This window comes from Pipistrellus kuhlii, unplaced genomic scaffold, assembly GCF_014108245.1.
Source record: "Pipistrellus kuhlii isolate mPipKuh1 unplaced genomic scaffold, mPipKuh1.p scaffold_m20_p_6, whole genome shotgun sequence".
NCBI lineage: Eukaryota > Metazoa > Chordata > Mammalia > Chiroptera > Vespertilionidae > Pipistrellus > Pipistrellus kuhlii.
In genome coordinates this window covers 24,271,175-24,290,640 of record NW_023425562.1, presented here as the reverse complement: position 1 = coordinate 24,290,640, position 19,466 = coordinate 24,271,175, and the positions used below count along the sequence as shown (strand labels likewise).

The following is a 19,466-nucleotide window of genomic DNA, read 5'->3' as shown; positions in this document are numbered from 1 at the left end:
CCACTCCAAGTCACCACCCTTCAAACCGGCACCGCCCGGAGGCACCAGGCCGGCGCAGAAGCCTGCCCCTCTGCAGGGGAGCTTACCGGGGGCAAGTGGAGGCAGACCAATACAAGTGGTCTACACCTTTGTAAATGCTCAGTCCTCTCCGAGCTGGGCAGCTTACCCCCAGTCCTAGGAAATCAAGTAGGAGAGGTAGCGGAAGATGCTGTCTTGGTCCTCACCTCCCCAGGCTCTTCAGACAACCAGTTCAATCAATACTCAGTGCAGAAGAGGCCAAATCTCTGTATTCCATGAGTGCCCTTCATGTTTCATTTTTTCAAACATGTTTATTGAGCATCTACTGTGTGCCAGGTACAGAAGATTCGGTGACACATAAAAGAGGAACTGATCTTTGGGTGGGACGGAGAAACTAGGAAAAAATGTAACAACTCCAAGTAGTTGGAAGTGCTATGAAGAAAAACACGAGAACGTGATAATGAAGGATGGGAGGCGACCCTACGTCAGATGGGGTGTGTAGGGAGGGCTTTTTTAGGGAGGTGAGGTGACAGTGACTTGATGGGAAACGAGGCACGGGACCTGTGAGGCTGGGAGGGAGGGAGCAGCAGCACAAAGGCCCGGCAGTGGGGTTGGGCTCAGCTGACCGAGGCATGGACGGTAAAGCAGGCCATGAAGAGGAGTAGAAAGCTCAGACCTGGCCAGGAGAGACCTTTGGATTTGACTCTGTGAGGGGAGGCTGCCCACGTGTTCTAGCAGAGCAGGCGGGGTCCACGGAGGGCTTTGGGGAAACCTGGGCCTCTGTGAAGATCCTGTGACGGACCCACGCAGAGGCTCCCTTCCTCTGGGGCAGACGCCTCCATCTGGGGCAGACTGCACTAAACCGGCAGGTGCAGAAGGTAGTGTAGCTGTCAGGAGAGCGCTCCCAGAGAGGCGCTCAGCTGAACGCCCGTGTCCAGCCTGTGGCTTCTCCTTGACCTTGCTTCCCCTTCCCCACACCCAGCTAAGTGGACAGACAAGAGGATCAGGTGGGGCAGGAACACTGGACTGGAAATTAGACTTGAAGTATCATCCACACACACTGGCTGGGGCTTGCCTCTTATCTGGACCTCAGCTTCTTGGTGTGAAATGGCAGACAGACAACATGATGGGTCTGAGGGTCTTACCATTCAATCCCTCAACGATCCCAAAGTGTCCTTGGGGCCGCCTTGTTCAGGAATTATTACCTGATGAGAGGGGGGTGAAGGAACACATTGTTTAGACCCATTTCTATCAGGCTGTCAGATTGGGTACTGGGCTGGTTGGCTTTTAATTTTTTCCCCTTCTACAAATACAATTCTGAGTCCTGACTAGGACCAGGAGTTAGAATCAGTTCTCGATTCTCACCATTTGATGCTCTACAAAACAGACAAGGTCCTGGGGGTCAAGGGAAAGAGCCTGTAAATAAAAGGTAATTTAGCTGTAGAAAATGAATGAGAAAAGGAATCAGGATAACATAATTGAAGAAGCTTGTGGAGGTTGAGGGAGGCACAGAAAAGAGGGTTCAGGCCGGCAGAACAGCTGGCAGCCCATCAGACACTGTGCCCGACAGAGAAAGGAGGCCCCGGGGAGGGGAGGGACACGGGGGGGGGGGGGGGGATGAAGTCGAAGAGATGAGCAGCGGCCCGGATGCTGCAGAGCCTGGCGGGGGAACTGCTGAGGATGTTGAGGAGGAGAGCAACAAGCTCTGGTTCACTTTTTCAAAGGCCGCTCTGGCTGCCTCGAAGGGGAGAAAGGATTGGATTGAACTTGGGAAGGCAGGGAGAGGAGGCGGGGACCAGGCAGGAGGAGAAGATGGTAGTATGGGCCTTTTGCTACTCTCTGCCTGGTGGAGCCATGTCTCTGTTCTCCGAGCCCCCCTCAGATGGTGGCAGTTGGGGAGCAGAGTCTGGTTTGAGGTTGAGAACCTCATCTAATGAGGAAACTCTCAATTCAGCTGTTCACCCATTCTTGACTAGAGAATTTCAGGATCCCCAAGAATGAACAAGTAGTAATTATATAAAATAAACTTGTGAGCCTTGCGCATATCTTAGTAGGCTTTCCATTAAGCTTTTCAAGGTGTCACAACCCCTGTGGGGTGAGGAGGCCACTACCTGCTCTGCCAGGTGGCCTCGTGGGGCCCCCGCACAAACACTTGGCGTTAGGACTTGCATGGGATTAGTGCTGTGACAGGAAGCACAAGAGTACCGAGCTGGGTTTGAATCCCATCTCATTCAACAAATATTTATTGAGGACCTACTATGTGCCAGGCCCTGAGCTGCAGTTGGGGCTCCTGCCGTAGCAGAGGTCACAGGTATTGAACAGGCCAACCTCAGAAAATGATCAGTGGTATAAAACCAAGTGCTAGGAAGGGCCAGGGGGTGGCAGAGGGGTGACTCTGAATGGATGGAGCAGCGAAAGCTTTGGCACCTTTTCCAGGCCAATAGCACTGGGAGTGATAATCTCTCTCAAGCCTCCGTTTCCCCATCTGGACAGAGGGGCCAGAAAACCCCCTCCACGGGAACGTGCGGCTCCCGGCACGTCGGCCGTGCTGTGTGGACCTCAGCTCTGTCTTGCTGTGTCTTTAGGCTGCTCCCACGCCCATTACGGCTTTCAGTTCTTCCCCAGAAGGCAGTCTCCATGAAATGAGGCTGCTGCTAAGGAAGAAACATAAAACCAAGGCTCCCTTGCCTGCACCTCAGCCCGCGGCGGCCAGAGCAGGCTGCCGGGGCTGACTGCATGGAGGACCCTGGGAGATCTTTTCTCTGTCAGGCTCGTCCTGGTGGCCCAGAACCCCCTGCCCGAAGGCTCTCTTGATCCTGTCCTGACCCCTTGAGGCTCAATCCTTGGGGAGATATGGCATGTTCTACCCCAACTCTGAGGCTGGAAGACAATCCTGGCCCCTCCTAGAGGCCAGGCGGCCACAGTGCCCTCCCTGAGCCTCTCCACTGGCATTCGGTCACAGGATTGGCCCCAGAGACCCTGGCCCCGAGTAAAGGACACCCCATGAAGCAGACGTGGCGGGGGCTGGGAGCCGGGCTTCCCTCTCCTCCAAGGCCTTTACTTCGTGATGTTTCCCAAGTGGCTGAGCTCCTCGGAGCTTCCCTCCCCTCCGGCCAGGAGCTCTCTTACACTTGCCAGTTAACTGAGGGCAGGGCGTGGAGAAGCCATTAGCCAGTTTCCAATGCTCCTTCCCTCATTCACCCCTGACGCCGGGTCCAAGCTTTCTGAGTTCCAGCCCAGGCCCTGTTCAGCCATCAGGCTGGAGAGCCAGCAGGAGCCCCAGCCTGGGCCGCAGGGTGCAGAGGGCAGGGCGGCTTCTGGGGGAGGCGGCGTAAGTCTCCGGTGAGACCCAGAGGAAGATGAAATTAGCAAAGCATGCAGAAGCCAGACTATGAAGGGCACATGAAGTCACATGCTTTCAAGCCCCAAGAAAGACTGAGCAATGGCCCAGAAGAGATGGCAGTGGGGTGAGGGGAGAGCACAGGCAGGAAGACTGAGGACTAGTGGGGGAGGAGGAGGGGAAGGAGGAGGAGGAGGAGGAGGAAGAAGAAGAGGAGGAGGGGCCGGGTCAGTGATGGCAGCGTCTGAAATGGGGTCCAGGGGAGGACACATGTAAACCGAGCTGGTCAGTCACAAATGGTGAGAGGGATGGAAAACCAATCCTGAGGCCCGGGTGCTTGCCCCAGGGAGCATGATGTGTGGAACCAGCCCCAGGTGGGGACACGGGCGTGGGTAGGAGGGGGAGGGAGGAGTGCATGCTCTGAGGGCAGCCTGGTCACAGGTCAAGGGTTAACATTTCTCTCTAACAGAGAAACTTCATTAGTAAGGATCCTGTAGGTCTTTCTGGCCGGCAGAAGGATAGGGGTTACATCATTGTATTAACACTGTGTGCCCATCGAGAGGACTGGTTAAACTCAGCCCAATCAGCGGGGGACTCTGCAACTATGCAAAAGAGCAAGTTACACCCACATGAAGTGCTGCAGGTGCTCAGAGTAACAAGCAGGATGCAGAAGTGCGCATGTGTATCCCACTGTGAGCAACACGGGGCTGACGGTCACTGATGTGTGTGCTTGGGGGGGGTCGGGCTGTAGGCCCCCCACAAGCTGCGGCCATATCCAGGCCACGGGAGTAAGGGCGGTGTTAGGTCTGACCAAATAATTGAATCAGTACTCCCTCCCCTGGGATCTGACCTTTAGGCCACTGCACAAGGAACATTCCCTTTCGCTCATTCCCTTTCGCTCAGCCACCTGCTAAGACCATTATCCTTCCCCTCCAGACCTTCCCAGGATCCAGACCCGCCCCAGAATTCTCCGCCAGAAGCAGCTGCCAGGAGTTCTTCAAAGTCTCTGACTCCCTGGCCTGGGTGCCGGCGCCATCCGGGGCTCAGCCCACCTGGTGTCCAGACGACCTGAATAAATTCATAAATTTACTAAATTCATAATCCCTCCCACCTCTGGCCTTGGTGCATTCCTCCTTCGGTGGCGACCCTAACAGACAGGGACTTTTTCACTTTACATCCTTCTATACCACTCGGATTTTACCCTCTGAATGACTTTAATCGCTTTTTTTTTTAATTTTATTTTTTTAGAGAGAGAGGAAAGGAGAGATATCAATGTGAGAACATCCACTGGTTGCCTCCCACACAAACCCTGGCAGGGACTGAGCTCACAACCTGGGCATATGCCCTGACTGGGACTCGAACCGGGGACCTTTTGGTGCACGGGACATCGCTCAACCAACTGAGCCACACCGGCCAGGGCAAAATTAACCGGCGTTTGGAGGCCGTGTGACTCACAGCAGGATTGGGGCTCCCACCTCCCCTTCTCTCCCCGTCCGGCGCTTTTACAGTTCTCGGAGAACCGACAGAGGGAGGTGGCTACATCCTTTCTGGAGACGAAAAACTTCCTGTTTAAGACGACAGGTTCAAATCTTCAATAGTGCACAACTCGCGCAGCGACTTGGGTCCTGTCTCTAGGTCGGGGAGTCTTCCTTGGCATCACGGTGCTTGGTCCCCAGAATGAAGCCCGCCCTTGACGTCAAACAACGCAGACGTGTGCGCATGGGCGGCGGCAGCTAAGGACCGGGGCGCAGGCCCGCTCCCTGAATGCGGTTCCAAGTACAGGGAGCACCGATGCCGTGTGCGGTCCTGCGAGGTCTGGTCTCTTTCGTAATGAGTTCTTCTAGCTCCAGTCTCTAAAAAATGCTGTGATAGGAGAACCTGTGAGGTCTGGCGTGGCTCTAGGTGTGCGCTGCGGGCAGCTGGTGGAGTCCGTAGTCCTGGGTGCTTTCCCAGTCCCCCTGCAGAGCTGGGCCCAGCAACTCCTTGTTCCCCACTCCCCCCTGGGCAGGAGCAGCCAGCAGGCTCCCTCCAGTGGACCTCAGGGAACCCTGTTCCAGCCCAGCCCCTCCTTCCCTCAGCAGCAGCTCTGATCCTTTGATCTCTGGCCCTTCCACCTCATTCTAACCCTCTCACCCTTAGCTGGGCTTCATGATACACATCTGCACCTTAAAGACAACCTTCCTTGTTTATTCCCCTTTGTCTCCCCTCAAATGCAGAAAAGCACCAAGTTCCTATTCACATTTTAAGTCCAAAATGGGGCACAACTATCCTCTCTTCCGGCCCAGGCATAGTCTGGAGCCAAGCTCTGGACTTAAACATATTTTGGGGAGACAGACTCTGGCCCTCAGCTGTTATCCTCAGCAGCCTGGCCCAAGCCATTAGGACCTTCCTTGTCCAGGGCCCCCAGGCCTGTGACTCCTGCCCCACCTCTCAGCCTCCCTCACCTGGGCTCCTGCCCAGGCTTTCAGACTCCTTTCCAGCTCGGGTGCATATGATCCTTCCACCGACGACCACGCTGAGGCCCAGGGAGACACAAGAGCCCGCCCAGAGCCCACAGCTGTGCAATTCCAGTCCTGGGCGTCCCACCCGCAGACACTCCCCGACACCCGGGCCTCTGGCTCCGGCCACTCTCCGCCAGGCTGTCTTCTCCCGGGTCCTTCCTTCTCTGGGGGCCTCTTTCTCTGTTCGGCCAGTCACCTCTCAGACCGTTAACCGGGGACCTTTTGGTGCACAGGACATCACTCAACCAACTGAGCCAACTGAGTCATTCAAACGCCAAACATCCAACCCCTTTTCAGAAACTGGGGAGCAGGCGGAGCCGTGTGGGTGGGAGTGCGGATCACACACGGAACGTGTGGGAGAGCAACGGTTCAAGCCAAACCGGGGACCTGCCTCGCAGCCCACCTTCCTGTTCCCTCTGCCAGGCAAACCGGTGTCGTTCTCGGCTCAGAAAACAGCAAGGAGGAGGCGCCGTGTCCGCCGGGAAAGGTGTGCCCAGGTTGGGGCCTGGCAGGGAGCAAGGCAGACCCAGCTTTGTTCCTGGCTCCCAGCACTCAAATAGGCGAAAGAGGGGCAGATGATGAGAAGTGCCGTGCAGAAATGAAGTAGGGCGCCGGCACGGATGCTCTGGAGAGGTGTTAGGGATTGCAATCCCCATGAGAGAGGTGAGCCACACGGCAAGTGCAAACGAACTGAAATGGGAACCCCCGGGCACGTGGCCGAGTGCAGACTCACCCCAAGTTTGATGAGAACTCACCCACCGGAGGCCTCTTAGCAGCGAGAGGCAGTCCACACGGGATTGGGCTTCTGTTTACCATTCCCTCTGCTGCTGCGAGGAGGGGGCTGGAGAAGCCAGAGTGGAAGGATGGGGAGAGCACAGGGGCCTGGGAGAAGTGGGTGAATGTAGGGCCAACTGGGGGGTCAACCTGATGACGGGTTGGGTGAGCAGGTACCTGGTAGAGGGGGAAAACAAATGAGAGGGGGCATGCTTTCGGCCTAGAACATTCTGTGAAAGCCTGGGGAGGAGCAGGCTCGCAAGAGAAAATCCGTTGTTTCAGCCACTGCACAGAGAGCTGTGGAGGTGGCGGCAGGCGGCCGGATCCCACAGTCTGCTGGTGCGGAGAGAGGCAGAAATCAAGGCTGGGGGAGAAAGTGTCCTCCCTGCATGGATGTGTGTGGGGGCCCCGGGCCTGCACCAGCTCACTCACCTGGGGAGAGGAGCCTAAGAACATAAAGCAGGCCCCTCCTTTTCTTTGTTGTGGCCTTTCCACATTTATGAGAAGCACCTGGTAATTAAACGCAGAGACTGCTGGCTGGCTCTTAGGGTTCAAGCAGCCTCTCTATTCAAACATGGAGGCAGATAAGGGCTGTGCTCAAGGCTGCACTCCCCTCCCTACCCCCCGACCCCCCCACCCCCCCCCCCCTGCTGCTTTAACAGCTCGGGGTGATTCTCCCCAGGCGTCTCCAGTTAGTAGAAAGTTCCCTTCTTTCTCTCCCCCCCCCCCCCCCCACCTCTTCAGAAAAGCCTCCTTTATAACTTTGGCTCTAAGCTTGTTTAAAAGGCTTGAAAAAATGCTGATAAAGACACCTACTTGTCAAATCTGTGGGCTGTCTCCTGGAAATCAGAGGAACCGTGATTTTTCAAAGACAACCCAGGTGTCTGGTCACAGCCGAACTGCTAATTTAACACAGTCCCTGCCCTTCCTTGTCGCCTAGCAACAACAGCAGCAACCGCTGGCTCTTTAAAAGTGCCGACTCTTTCTTCCCCACCCAGTATTGCCTATCCATCAATACGTGGCCCTCTTCTCCCTGGTAAAGTAAAATTTCCTCGCTACGTCTCTTCTCTTAGTTGTGAATTCTTTCACAAACCGTGTCCCTGGCCCAAAATCTAACAAGAGAACTCCTCCCCTGAACTTCCTCGAATGGCCAGGCCTGGCCACTTCCAGGTGCTCCTTTTCTCATGTTTTGCCATTTTTCACCATCCTCAGGAGTGTGGCAGGGAAGTCAGTTACCCGGGAGTGTAGAGCTTGGGTCCTGAAGGCTAGCAGGACCCCAACCCTAACCACCAACTACCCCTCCCTCCAGTGGGATAAAGCCACGTGGTCCCTGCCAGCTCCCAAAGCCTGGAGTGAGTCTTCCTGAGCCCTGGCCACAGGCCCACAGCAGCCAGCCCACCTTCCGGCGAAAGCACCCCTCCCTGGCAGGACGAGGGATCTGCCAGGACTGGGATGGACTCTGCACAGCGTGGGCCTGGATCACACTGCCTGCCTGCTGGGCCACCCCTGATTGCTTCTCTCCTGCACGTATGGTCAGGGCTCCAGAACGTTCTCTCTGCCCCAGACGGTTCTGGGAGTCTGGCTCAGCTGCAGGAAGCACACCCCATCTCTCCCCAGCCCAGGTCAAGTCAGATTTTTTTAAGGAAAATTGGAAATGTGGATTGCATTTTTATCTGAAATCGCCTGCTTTTTAAAAGTCCTGGAACTATATCTGTTTAAAAACAAACAAACAAACAAAAAAAAAACACTGGATGAAATGAGGAGTCCAGCCGGTGATTCTTGGGACTGTGAGCTTGGTCTCTGTGGCTGGAAGCTCAGCAGGCTCCTCAACTTTGCTGGATCTTCCGCTCTGATGATAAACCCGCTTTCTGAGAGGGTGACACTTTGATGGGCCAGCCCTTCCTTCTTGAAACTCCCTCCTCCTCTGCCTCCATGACACCAACTATACCTGGTTTCTTCCTTCCTCTTTGCCCATCTTCCTCTGCCTCCAACAGAGCAGTTTCCGTTTTCTCCCATCCCCACGTCCTCCTTCCCCTCCCAGCATGCTGCTGCCACCAGCTCCAGATTCACATTTCCAGCGACCTTCTCTCCAGTGACGGCGGTACAAATCTCTCTGGGAGGTGCCCTGGCCGCCCACACTGGGGTTCCATCAGGGGTTTACCCTTCGCTTTTCCTTTGACTTTTCAGAGACCAAAGCTCAAGCCCCTCTCAGCCAGTCACCTGCCCACCTCCTCTCACCTGGTTTCCTCTGGCCCGCTCTCTTCTGGGGTCCCTGCTCCCAGCCTATCTCCAGGCATCTGGCCAACCCAGGGAGGGCCGCCATGCACCTCCCAGCCAGCCCTCCGCTCATTCTTGGAAGGCTCCCCCACTGGGCAGACACGTGACTGTGGGTTGGTTGTGGCATCTGCATTTTGCCACTTCTCTCTCATCTCTATGAATCCCGGCTTCCAGACTCCAGCCAGCACACAACTTGCATTTCAGAGCTCGAGGTCTTTGCTCAAGCCAATGGGTCTTTGCAAGACCCTCCCCACGCTCCAGTGCAGCTCCCAGGGCTCAGCTCTGTGTCACTTTCAGAAATCTAGGTCGATAGTTCCATTCAGGGGGTCCTCCTTTGTGGGAGAAGGGGTTGGCCTTCTCTGCAGGGACCTGGACTACAATCTTTCCCCTCTTCTAAAGCATGTACTCACTGTCCTCAGGGGCAGACGCCCGTTCCTGAATCATCACCACCACCACCAACCCCCCCAAAGAACACCGGTTCGCCTTTCCCAGCTTGTTTCTTCCTTTCCTGGGGCTTATTCACTAGCTTTCTGAGGGCAAATGGGTTCTGTGTAAGCTCCATGAAAGAGATGGGACCCTACAAGAGAGGAGCCTGCTGTGGCAGAAGGTCCCAAAACGTGTCATGCCCCCACCATTTAGAGACCCCGTGGCCTCCAGCTCCCTGCACTCTGGAACCCTAATTCTCCTGCCTGCCATCCACGCCCTCTTCCTCCATGCTGGGCTCCCAGGCGCTTGTTCTTGTTTGCATCTCTGCAGTGGCCCCTTGGTCCGGGGCCTTAAATCACTTACTCCAAAGGGGGTCAGCTCTCCTCTCCAGTGTCTCCCCGCAGCCTCAGCTTCCCCGAAGTGGAGGCTTCTTTTGCTTCAAGACTGTCCCGCGCGCCTCCTAAGCTCCTCCAATCCTGGGTCCAGCAAAGCTCACGTCCACCAGCCTCTGTAGGGTCTCCGCCGAGTACACAAGAGGTCTCTCCAGGACCCTCTCTCAACTTCCCTTCCCAGAAAGGGGGCAGGGTGTGCACAGGAACTAAAAGCAACTACCCACCCCGCGGCCTTGCACCGGCTCCATTCAGTCCCACCGAGGAGCTCCCATTTGGCTTGGGGGGGCGGAGAGGGGGGCGGTGGTAGCTACCCACGAAATGGGTATTGGGAACATCAACAGTGTGTGTGTGGGGGGGGGGGGGCGGGGGGGAGTGCGGGGGGCAAGAAAACGCGCTCAGAGAGGCACTGCCGTCTTCCTGGCTCCTCCGGTGCTGCGCTCAGGCCCGCAGCCATGACAAGGCGGCGGGATGGCGGCTGCGGGCGGCGGGCAGAAGCCCCCTAAGACGCCCCAGCTCACTGCCCCCGCCGACCACGTGAGGGCGTGCCCTGTGTTAGTTCGGACAAATTAAAGCCGGCCCTGCGAGCAGCCCGGGGGTTCCCTGGTCGCGGCCAGGGCTTGGGTGCACGTGGCGCACTCTAGGCTGCCACCCGCAGAGCTCAGGACCGCGGGGCCTCCCCCGGGACCTGCGCTATTCGTCCCCAAACCGGGCGCCCCCCTCCACTCGCGCTCTGCGGCCTAGGGTGCGCGCCTCCGTTCCCCGATGCCGGGGCCTCCCCAGGCACAGGCCGCCCCCTCGCTGGCCCCCGGGCTCGGGAACCGTCCGGGACGCAGGCCTGAGCGCGCGCCGGGGCCGGGGCGGTGCGGAGCCGGAGGCCAGCGGCCCGGGAAGGGGCTCCAAGAAGCACAAGCGGGAGCTGGCTCCGGACCAGGCTGTTGTTGTTCTCAACGTGGTCCGCCGCGGCGCCATAAAAGGGCAGCGCGGCGCCCTCCCCGGCGGAGCGCAGCGCGCACGCTCAGAGCTCTGGCGGCCGCGGCGGCAGCGGCAGCTCCCTCGGGCGGCGTCTCCGCTCCGGCGCGCTCCCGGCTCCGCTTTCCTCCGCCCTCTCCGGCCCAGCCCCGGCCCGGGACGCCCGCCGGCCCGGCCCCCGCCCCCGCCCTAGCCCTGCCGCCTGGCTCCCGGCCTGGCCGCGGCCGCTCCCGCCTGGAGCCGCCGCGCGCCCCCAGCTCCCCGGCGTCCCCGCAGCCCCTCGCGTTCCTCTTCCCGGCGCGGCCACCCGGCTTCCGCGTCCGGCCCGCCGCCAACCCGCTAGCCACTATGTCCGTGGAGCTCGAGGAGGCCCTGCCGCTGACCACCGCCGACGGGGCGGCCAAGAGGGCGGCCAAAGCCAGCGGCTCGGCGGCGCCGTCCCCATCCAAGAAGAGGAAGAACAAGAAGAAGAATCAGCCGGGCAAGTACAGCCAGCTGGTGGTGGAGACCATCCGCAGGCTGGGCGAGCGCAACGGCTCGTCGCTGGCCAAGATCTACACGGAGGCCAAGAAGGTGCCGTGGTTCGACCAGCAGAATGGGCGCACCTACCTGAAGTATTCCATCAAGGCCCTGGTGCAGAACGACACGCTCCTGCAGGTGAAGGGCACCGGCGCCAACGGCTCCTTCAAGCTCAACCGCAAGAAGGTGGAGGGCGGCGGCGAGCGGCGCGGGGGCTCGGCGGCCGCCTCCGCCCCGGCCGCCGCGGCGCACAAGGCCAAGAAGGCGGCCCCGGCCGCGGCCCCCCGGCGCGCGGACCCGAAGCCCGAGAAGCGCTCGCACAAGAAGGGCGCCGCCTCCCAGAAGCACAAAGGCGGCAAGGCCAAGAAGGCGGCGGCGGCGGCGGCCGCGGGCAAGGTGAAGAAGGCCGCCAAGCCCAGCGTCCCCAAGGTGCCCAAGGGCCGCAAGTGAGCGCGCCGGGCGGGCGGGCGGGTGTTCGGTTTTTTGTATCCCAAGTGTATGTAGTTTTTTACGGTTCCCCGGCCCAGGCCTTGGCGCCCGCCGAGCGCAGCGAGGGGCCCAGGGCCCCTCCGTCCCTCCCATCCCCCCGCCCATCGTGGTAGTGTGTTGTTTTTTTGTTTATTTGCTTTGGATTTTGAAACGGCCCTGGCGACGCCCCCATTGGCTCCTCGCCCTTGGCAACGGCTGTCGCTATGGTTACCCGCTCGCAGGCGCCACTGGCCGGAGCCACCGTGCCGCCCTCCGTCCCCCTCTCTTCCCGCCTTTCGGTGCGCGACGAACAATCGCGCGGTACTGCGTGGCGCTTCCCTCCCTCCCATCCCGTCAGCATCTGGGGGCACAATAAATTGTTTAAACCTTGGAACCGCTCTCGTTTTCTTCGTGGAACGGGGATGGGCGCGGTCGGCACTCTAGAGTGGGACGATGGGCCCCAGGGGACCGGGATCCTGCGAGCACAGCTCGGGAAGATGCTGGGGGTGGTCTGCCGGATCCGGATAAGGGCCCCTCGGCCTTGAGATGGAGGGAGGGGCGGTGCTTTTTCAGGATTTGAAGGTAAGGGGCCCCTCGGCTCCTACAAGGGCACACCAGGTTGGGCTTTTGTGGAGGTAAATTATTCAGTTCTGGGTGATTTAGTGTGGATGTGAAATTAATGGCGGAGATGTGGAGGCCCTGGGCTCTGGCTCTCCACCCACGTTCCGAGGTGCAGCCTGAGCAAGGCACTGATTGGCCCTGTTTGTTGGCTAATCTGGAGTGCAGACTGGATCGGAGGGTTTCTGGGCACATGGGGAAGGATGACCCTTAGCCCCGAGATGCTCTGGTGTCCAGCATATGGATAGTTGTCCCTCGAGTTGGGTAGCAGGCTGAGTCGTGTTCTGACATGTTTCTATAAAAAGACCATCTTAAAACCAGGGAATGCTCTAGAACAGTGGGTAGTAAATGTACCAGATTGGGCGGGGAGGGGCTGGGGTTAAGGAGAGAGATGCAGGGGATCTTTTGATCTCTATGCAAACTGGATGGTAGGGAAGGGCAATAGATTGGGGGAGGGGAGGGAGAATCACTGGAGAAAGGCCTCTGGCCTCCTGATACCCCTGACCCTGGTGTGTTATCCAGAGGGCAAGATGGGGTCCTGACCTGAGTGTGACTTGTGACTGATGGCTGCAGGAAGCACGGTCATTAGGGCAAAGAAGGAAATGTGATGCTAGACTTGGCTGGGGCTAGTTTTTGGGAACTGGGCATCCTAGAAACAGGCAGGAGGCCTCAGTTGGAGGCTGGACCAGTAGCCCTGATGGCTCCACTGACCCTGCCAGCCCATGTCCTGGCCACTTGCTGATGAGGAACATCTACTTTATAGTTGAGATTGGGGAGCATTGTTCCCCGTGCCCTGCTGAGTTTTGTGCTAGTCTTATCCCTTTAGTCCTAGGGATGGTTGCATGGCCCAAAGATAGAGCGAATGGGGGTTGAGTCAGATGTTCACTCTGACACATTGATTGGGTCAGAAGTAGGGTGTTTTTTTTTTACCCCATGGGCTCACTGAAAGTCAAGTCAATGTTCTCTTCCCCAGAATCACCAAGGATAGGGACATGGGGCTAGAATTGCCAGTGCCCATCTCTGTCAACACATTGGAAGGGCCTCCCTGAAAAAGGAGCAAAGACTGAGAACGTTGGGATCAAAAAATAGAGACAGATGCATGAAGATTTGAATGGAGCCTCTGGATCCAGCCATGCCTGTGCCACGAAAAGCAAGCTAGTTTGAATTGAGTTTCTGTCATTTGAGATCTGGTCTCTCCTTTGACTCATTTGACCCTCCCATGATCACATCCTGGTCCTTGTTATTCCTTCAAATTGCTCTTCCCCTGAAACCACTCCTCAGTGTCCCACTCTATCCTCAGGCCTCTCCTCTGCAGCTTGCTCTTAGGTCCTTCAGCTGAGCTGCACCTCTGTGGGTGGATCCCACATCTCTGACATGATCCTAAGTTGAAGGATGAATAGCCACGATCAGCCCCAGCTGAACACTCGGTGTGTACCAAGCACTCTGAGGAAAGCAGTACAGGTCTCAGCTTAGCCTCACAACAGCCCCAGTGAGAAGGTGTCAAAAAAAACTCATCTTACTGGTGTGGGAGACTGGGAGATTTATTTTCTGCCAACACCATCCTCGGCTCCTGTGTGGAGCTGGGGAGCTGAGGATGGGCACACCATTCACCTACTGTGGCCGTTGGACTTGGCTTCAGGGAGCTTTGGTTCCAGGTGAACATTGAAGGCCCAGGAGGAGGGCTTCACTGGGGAGGTGACTCCAGCACAGCGAGGAGGCAAAGGACAAGGTAGGCAGCAATGGTTCGGGCCGCGGCACCTCTCGGCATCCATTGATCAGGAGGGGGGTTGAATGGGACCAGGTCCTGGAGGCTGAGGTCAAGCATTCTGGGTCTGGCTCCACGATGGCCTTTTGGTCTAGGGCAAGACTGTCCTCCCCAGCAGTTTCTTCTATAAGTGGAGCCAAGGAAGATTTCTTTTATTCAGCTGCCAACCAAGGAGGGTCTGAACACACTGCCTCTGGCCAGGGTCTCCAGGTTTTTCATTCCTCTTATCTCTTTGGTGTATTGCTCTATCTTGCCTCCCTGTGAACATCCTAATCAGGCCTACCGTCTAGATCTCTAGTTCCAACTTTCTGGCCCCAGGACAGTCCTACCAGCATTCAAAAGGCCCTTTTCCAGGCTGTGCAGCCTTAGCAATCCACCCAATTGATTCCCATGGACCAGCCTAACTGTCCTACTGTGGCCGGGCTTACTGCTGAGCACATGACCTGTATAGCGAAGTCTGAACACTTAGCACAGGGGTCCTTGTGTCCCAGGCATCAGATCTGGGATGGCCAGAGACAGCTCATGAGGCCATTTACATTTGCAAAATAAAAGGCAGTGACACAGAGGTACCAGGAGAACAGATGGCAATATTTTTTTTTTTTTAGATTGCAATATTTTATACAAGGGCCTAGTCCACGGCCATTAATGCCGAACATCATGCAAAGCTGAGGCAAGGATAGAGATCTATCGGACCTGCCCCCAGTTCTGAAGCTCAGCCACATGCAGGAGGAGGACTGATAAACCAAGTTCCAGGTAGGGGCATTGCAGGCAGTAGCAGCACTAGCACAGGCCCCGGGTTTGGGGAATGATGAAAGCAGTGAGCTGACTGACAGATCATGAGGCAGGAATAGTGAGTAGTGGGATTTCAGGTTCCCGGATCAGTCAGAGTTCAATGGAGAAGCAGAACCAGAAGGGATACACACCTTTATAGTATTTGATGTGCTACCAGGAATTGGCCTGCACACTTGTGAGACTGATTTCTGTAAGGCTAAATCTCTGATGCTGGAACTGGAGTGCTCAGTCAGAAGGGGAAGATCAAGAGCGGCTGAAAGCCACTAGCACAAGCTGGAGCCCTAGGATAGACTATGCCTGTGTCCATTATTGCTGCTTCTGTCTTTGGTGACAAGGGGATCCTGCAGAAGCTGAGTGAGGCCCTTCTCCATACAGAGCTAACTAACCATGCACACAACTGATTGAGTCAAAAATAGACCTAAAGGAGAATCTAGGGAAAATAGGGTAATTGCAGGCCTACGTGCTGCTTCACACCAAGAAGATCTGCTTCATACGCAGATCAGTAATCAAAATGGTTGCTTCCTTCCAAATCTGGCAAATATATGCCTTTTAGCCCTCCCTAACAAGAAAAAAAATAAGGGAGTTCTGGGAAATGTAGTTTAGCTGAGATAAGTTGACAAAGCCATCACAGTTCCCCCATTATAAAATGGATCTGGCCCTAGCAGGTTTGGCTCAGTGGATAGGCCTGAAGACTGAAGGGTCTCAGGTTCAATCCCAGTCAAGGGCATGTACCTAGGTTGCAGACTCTATTTGCCTCCCTCCCCTGCATAACCCTAGCCCCCAGCCTTAGTCTGGGGCACATGTGGGAGGCAATTGATGGGTCTGTTTTCTCTCATATGGATGTTTCTCTTAGTCTATCCCCCTCCTTTCCACTCTCTTAAAAAAAAAAAATTTAATGGAAAATCCTCAGGTGAAGATTAACAAAATGGATGAGGGTGAGAAGACTAGACCAGGGTCTCAAACACAGAGGTGCAGGGTACCAGGCCAGACAGGGTGGTTTGGCCATCTGGAGGACACAAGACCCTGCCTGAATTGGGGCAATAACTACCCAGTCCTGCTGATTGTTGCCAGGCAGCGTGTGGCTTAGTATGGCAAGAGCTTCACATTTTTTCAGACTGTGTTAGAAGCATCTCGTGAAAAAAAACTCTTTTTTGTTAATCCTCACCTGAGGATATTTTTTCCCATTGATTTTTAGAGAGTGGACAGAGGAAGGGGGGGGGGAGAGAGAGAGAGAGAGGGAGGGAGGGGGAGGGAGAGAGAGAGGTGTCAATGAAAGAGACACATAGACTGGTTGCCTTCTGCACCTGCTCTGACCGGAGCTGGGGATCAAATCTGCAACCCAGGCTAAGTGCCCTTGACCATGAATCGAACCTGCGATGCTTCAGTGCACAGGCCAATCAATGCTGTAACCACTGAGAAACACCAGCCAGGGGTCATGAAATATTAAGTCCCTCTTCTACAGGCAAGGCGGATTGGCCTGGACCATTCAGGGAGGCATGCGTAGGGTGCCTTAGCATGGCAGTGGTCCCACATGAGCTCAGCTCTGTCATTTGAGGCACACATCTCAAGAACTTTTTATGTGAAAACTATAAACTTTTTTTGTGTGTGAAACTTCCCACTTTTAAGATGTGGGCTAAAAAAAAAAAGTTTCTATTTCACACATGTTAGGATAGTTATTTAAAAAATAGAACAAAACAAGAATGGCGAGGATATGGAGAAATTGGAACCTTGTCCACTGTTGGTGGGAATATAAGATGGTGCAACTGCTATGGAAAATAGTATGGTGGTTTCTCAAAAAGTTAAACATAGAATTACCATAATTTTACTTCCCAGTATACATTAAAAAAAAATTGAAAGCAGTGTCTCAAAGAGTTATCTGTACACCATGCTCATAGCAGCATTATTCACATTAGCCAAAAGGTGGAAGCACCCCAAGTGCTTTGGTGGATGAATGGGTAAGCAAAATGTGGTCTATCCATACAATGATGTTATTGTCTTAAAAAGTAAGGAAATTCCGATATAAACTACAAAATGGATGAATCTTGAGGACAATATGCTAAGTTAAATAAACCAGACACAAAAAGACAAATACTATATGACTCTACTTATATGAAATATCGGATTCATAGAGATGTAAAGTTAAGTGGTGGTTGCCAGGGTTGGAGGGAGGGAGGAATAGGGAGTTGCTATTTAATGGGTAAAAAGTTCCAGTTTTGCAAGATGAAAAATCTCTAGCAGGGTAACACAGTTGTTTAGAGCAGTATTCACCAACCTTTCAGACTTCATGGACCATCAGTGGTTGGCGACCACTGGTTTAGAGCATTTCCCACTATGCCAAGGTTGAGGGTTGGATTCCCAGGCAGGGCACATACAAGAATCAGCCAATTAATGCATAAAATAAGTGGAACAACAAATGGATGTTTCTCTCCCTTTCTCCTTTCCTCTCCCTAAAATCAATAAATAAAAATTTTAAAAATAAAAGCTCCTGCGGACACATTATTCTTTCATGTCCTACCTTGAAATGAAAAGACCTACCTTGGCAAGTAGCTCAGTTGAAAAGAGTGTCCTCCCCATACACCAAGTTTGCAGGTTTGATTCCCAGTCAGGACATATATAAGAATGAATGAATATAACAAATTGATCTTTCTTGCTCTCTCTCTAAAAATAATATGTTTGGGGTTTTTTAAAGAAAAAACCCTACCAAACTGATTTATAACCCTAACAGTGGGGAGATAGTAATGAAAAATAAGGGAAATTTCATTTTTGTTGCTTACTAAACCTGAGGCTAAAGAAATAAGTCAACCTTCTGGTAAGTTCAAGGCTTGTGTTTGTTTTTTTAAGATTTTTAATTGATTTTGAGAGGGGGGGAGAGAGAAACATTGATGTGAGAAACATCTATCTCCTGCCTTTTGCATACCCTCTCCTGGGATCCTACCTGCCACGCAGGCATGTGCCCTGACCAGGAATCAAACCAGCAAGCTTTTGGTGTATGAGACAATGCCCAATCAACTGAGTTATACTGGCTAAGGTTAGTTATGTGTATTTTTTAAAAAATACATTTTATTGAGTTTCTACAGAGAAGAAGAGAGAGGGATAGAAAGCCAGAAACATCGATGAGAGAGAAACATCGATCAGCTGCCTCTTGCACACCCCCGAATGGGGATATGCCCACAACCAAGGTATATGCCCTTGACCAGAATCGAACCTGGGACCCTTCAATCCCCAAGCCGATGCTCTATCTATTGAGCCAAATCGGTTTCGGTAGTTATGTGTATTTTTTTTAAATCTCAATAATACCACCAAAACACCATGCAGAGCAACTCAAGCAAAACTGGAGGCCACAATGAAGCACTCCTGGTCTCAGTGAAGGGTTTCTGAGTACTCACCACCACTGGCCAATCATGCCTTCTCAACTGGGATGGTGATCTAAAGACAAATTTAGAGACAAGGTAGAGTGGGTGGAAGTCACCACAAGGGTTGGAGTCATAGACCACTCTCTCCCATCACCCCTGCCAGGAGGTGTCAAAGCTGCCCTCTAATTGGTAGAGCTCTCAATACCTGATTTGCAAGGGGCTTGGGCCAGCGCCCTCCGGAGGTTCCATAGTGGTGGTGGTGGTAGGGGGGCCACCCTCCAGTCTGCTCAGGGCCTGCTTCCTTTTCATACAGCCACTGGGACAGCATTTTGCGGGTCCTTGTCTCCTGGATGCCCCAAGAGCCTTGGTGCTTCTGGAGTCATTGGTTCTTCCCTCAGGATCTCTGGGAAGGGCCTCTCCTGGCACACCAGAGCCAGAAAGGAGGGGCCCACGTGCACGTACACCCAAATGCTTAATAGCCAGGTGTGGCATCTGGTTAATGCTGTGGCTCCTCGCCTAGCACAGGACAGGGCATGTAGTAAGTACTCACATTCACCTAACAGATATTGGCACACCTACCGTTAACTTTGGGAGAACAAAAGAGTGAAAAAGAGGTCCCTGCTTTCATGGAATTAATAATCTGGGTAGAGGGACAACCGATAACTACCCCAGATGAGTATCTAACTGTAAAGCAGTTCAGTGCCAGGAGGAGCCTGCAGAGCAAATCATAGGGGCTCTGACCAGGCCAGGGCAGGCAGATGGTCAGCCCCCACCTTTACCCCAAGCCCGAGTCATCCCTCTGTGCTCTGCTCTACCCAGAGGCCGGGGATCTGCATAGGACGTGGAGGCTGTGACTAGGATTCTCCTCACCCAGACTCTATGCTCCCTTGGTTAAGGCCAGAGTCTTGTTCCTGTACCCCATTCTCCCCCCAGTCCCTTGTGTTTGGCAGGTGGTCAGGTAGGTTTTAAGCTAAGGGATTCAGACAACTAATACTTTCGCCAGGACCGGTTTAGCTCAGTGGATAGAGTGTCGGCCTGGGGACTGAAAGGTCCTGGGTTCAATTCCGGTCAAGGGCATGTAACTTGGTTGCGGATGCATCCCCAGTGGGGGGGGTGTAGGAGGCAGCTGATCGATGATTCTCTCTCATCGATGTTTCTAACTCTCTATTCCTCTCTCTTCCTCTCTGTGAAAAGTCAATAAAATATATATTTAAATTAAAAAAATACTTTCGATAATAAAGGTTTAAAAAAAGA

General features: G+C 54.5%; 1 protein-coding gene across 1 annotated transcript; it reads left to right on the top strand.

Annotated features, from left to right (window-relative positions):
* Positions 1-10,622: 10,622 nt before the first annotated feature.
* On the top strand, positions 10,623-12,074 carry LOC118708271 (histone H1.10). Its single transcript, XM_036419473.2, has one exon. The coding sequence runs from the start codon at positions 11,046-11,048 to the stop codon at positions 11,664-11,666; it is 621 nt and encodes a 206-aa protein (XP_036275366.1). The 5' UTR covers positions 10,623-11,045; the 3' UTR covers positions 11,667-12,074.
* Positions 12,075-19,466: the final 7,392 nt, after the last annotated feature.

Excerpts from the sequence above, each read along its gene's own strand:
- LOC118708271 (XM_036419473.2), top strand. The coding sequence starts at position 11,046 with ATGTCCGTGGAGCTCGAGGAGGCCCTGCCGCTGACCACCGCCGACGGG.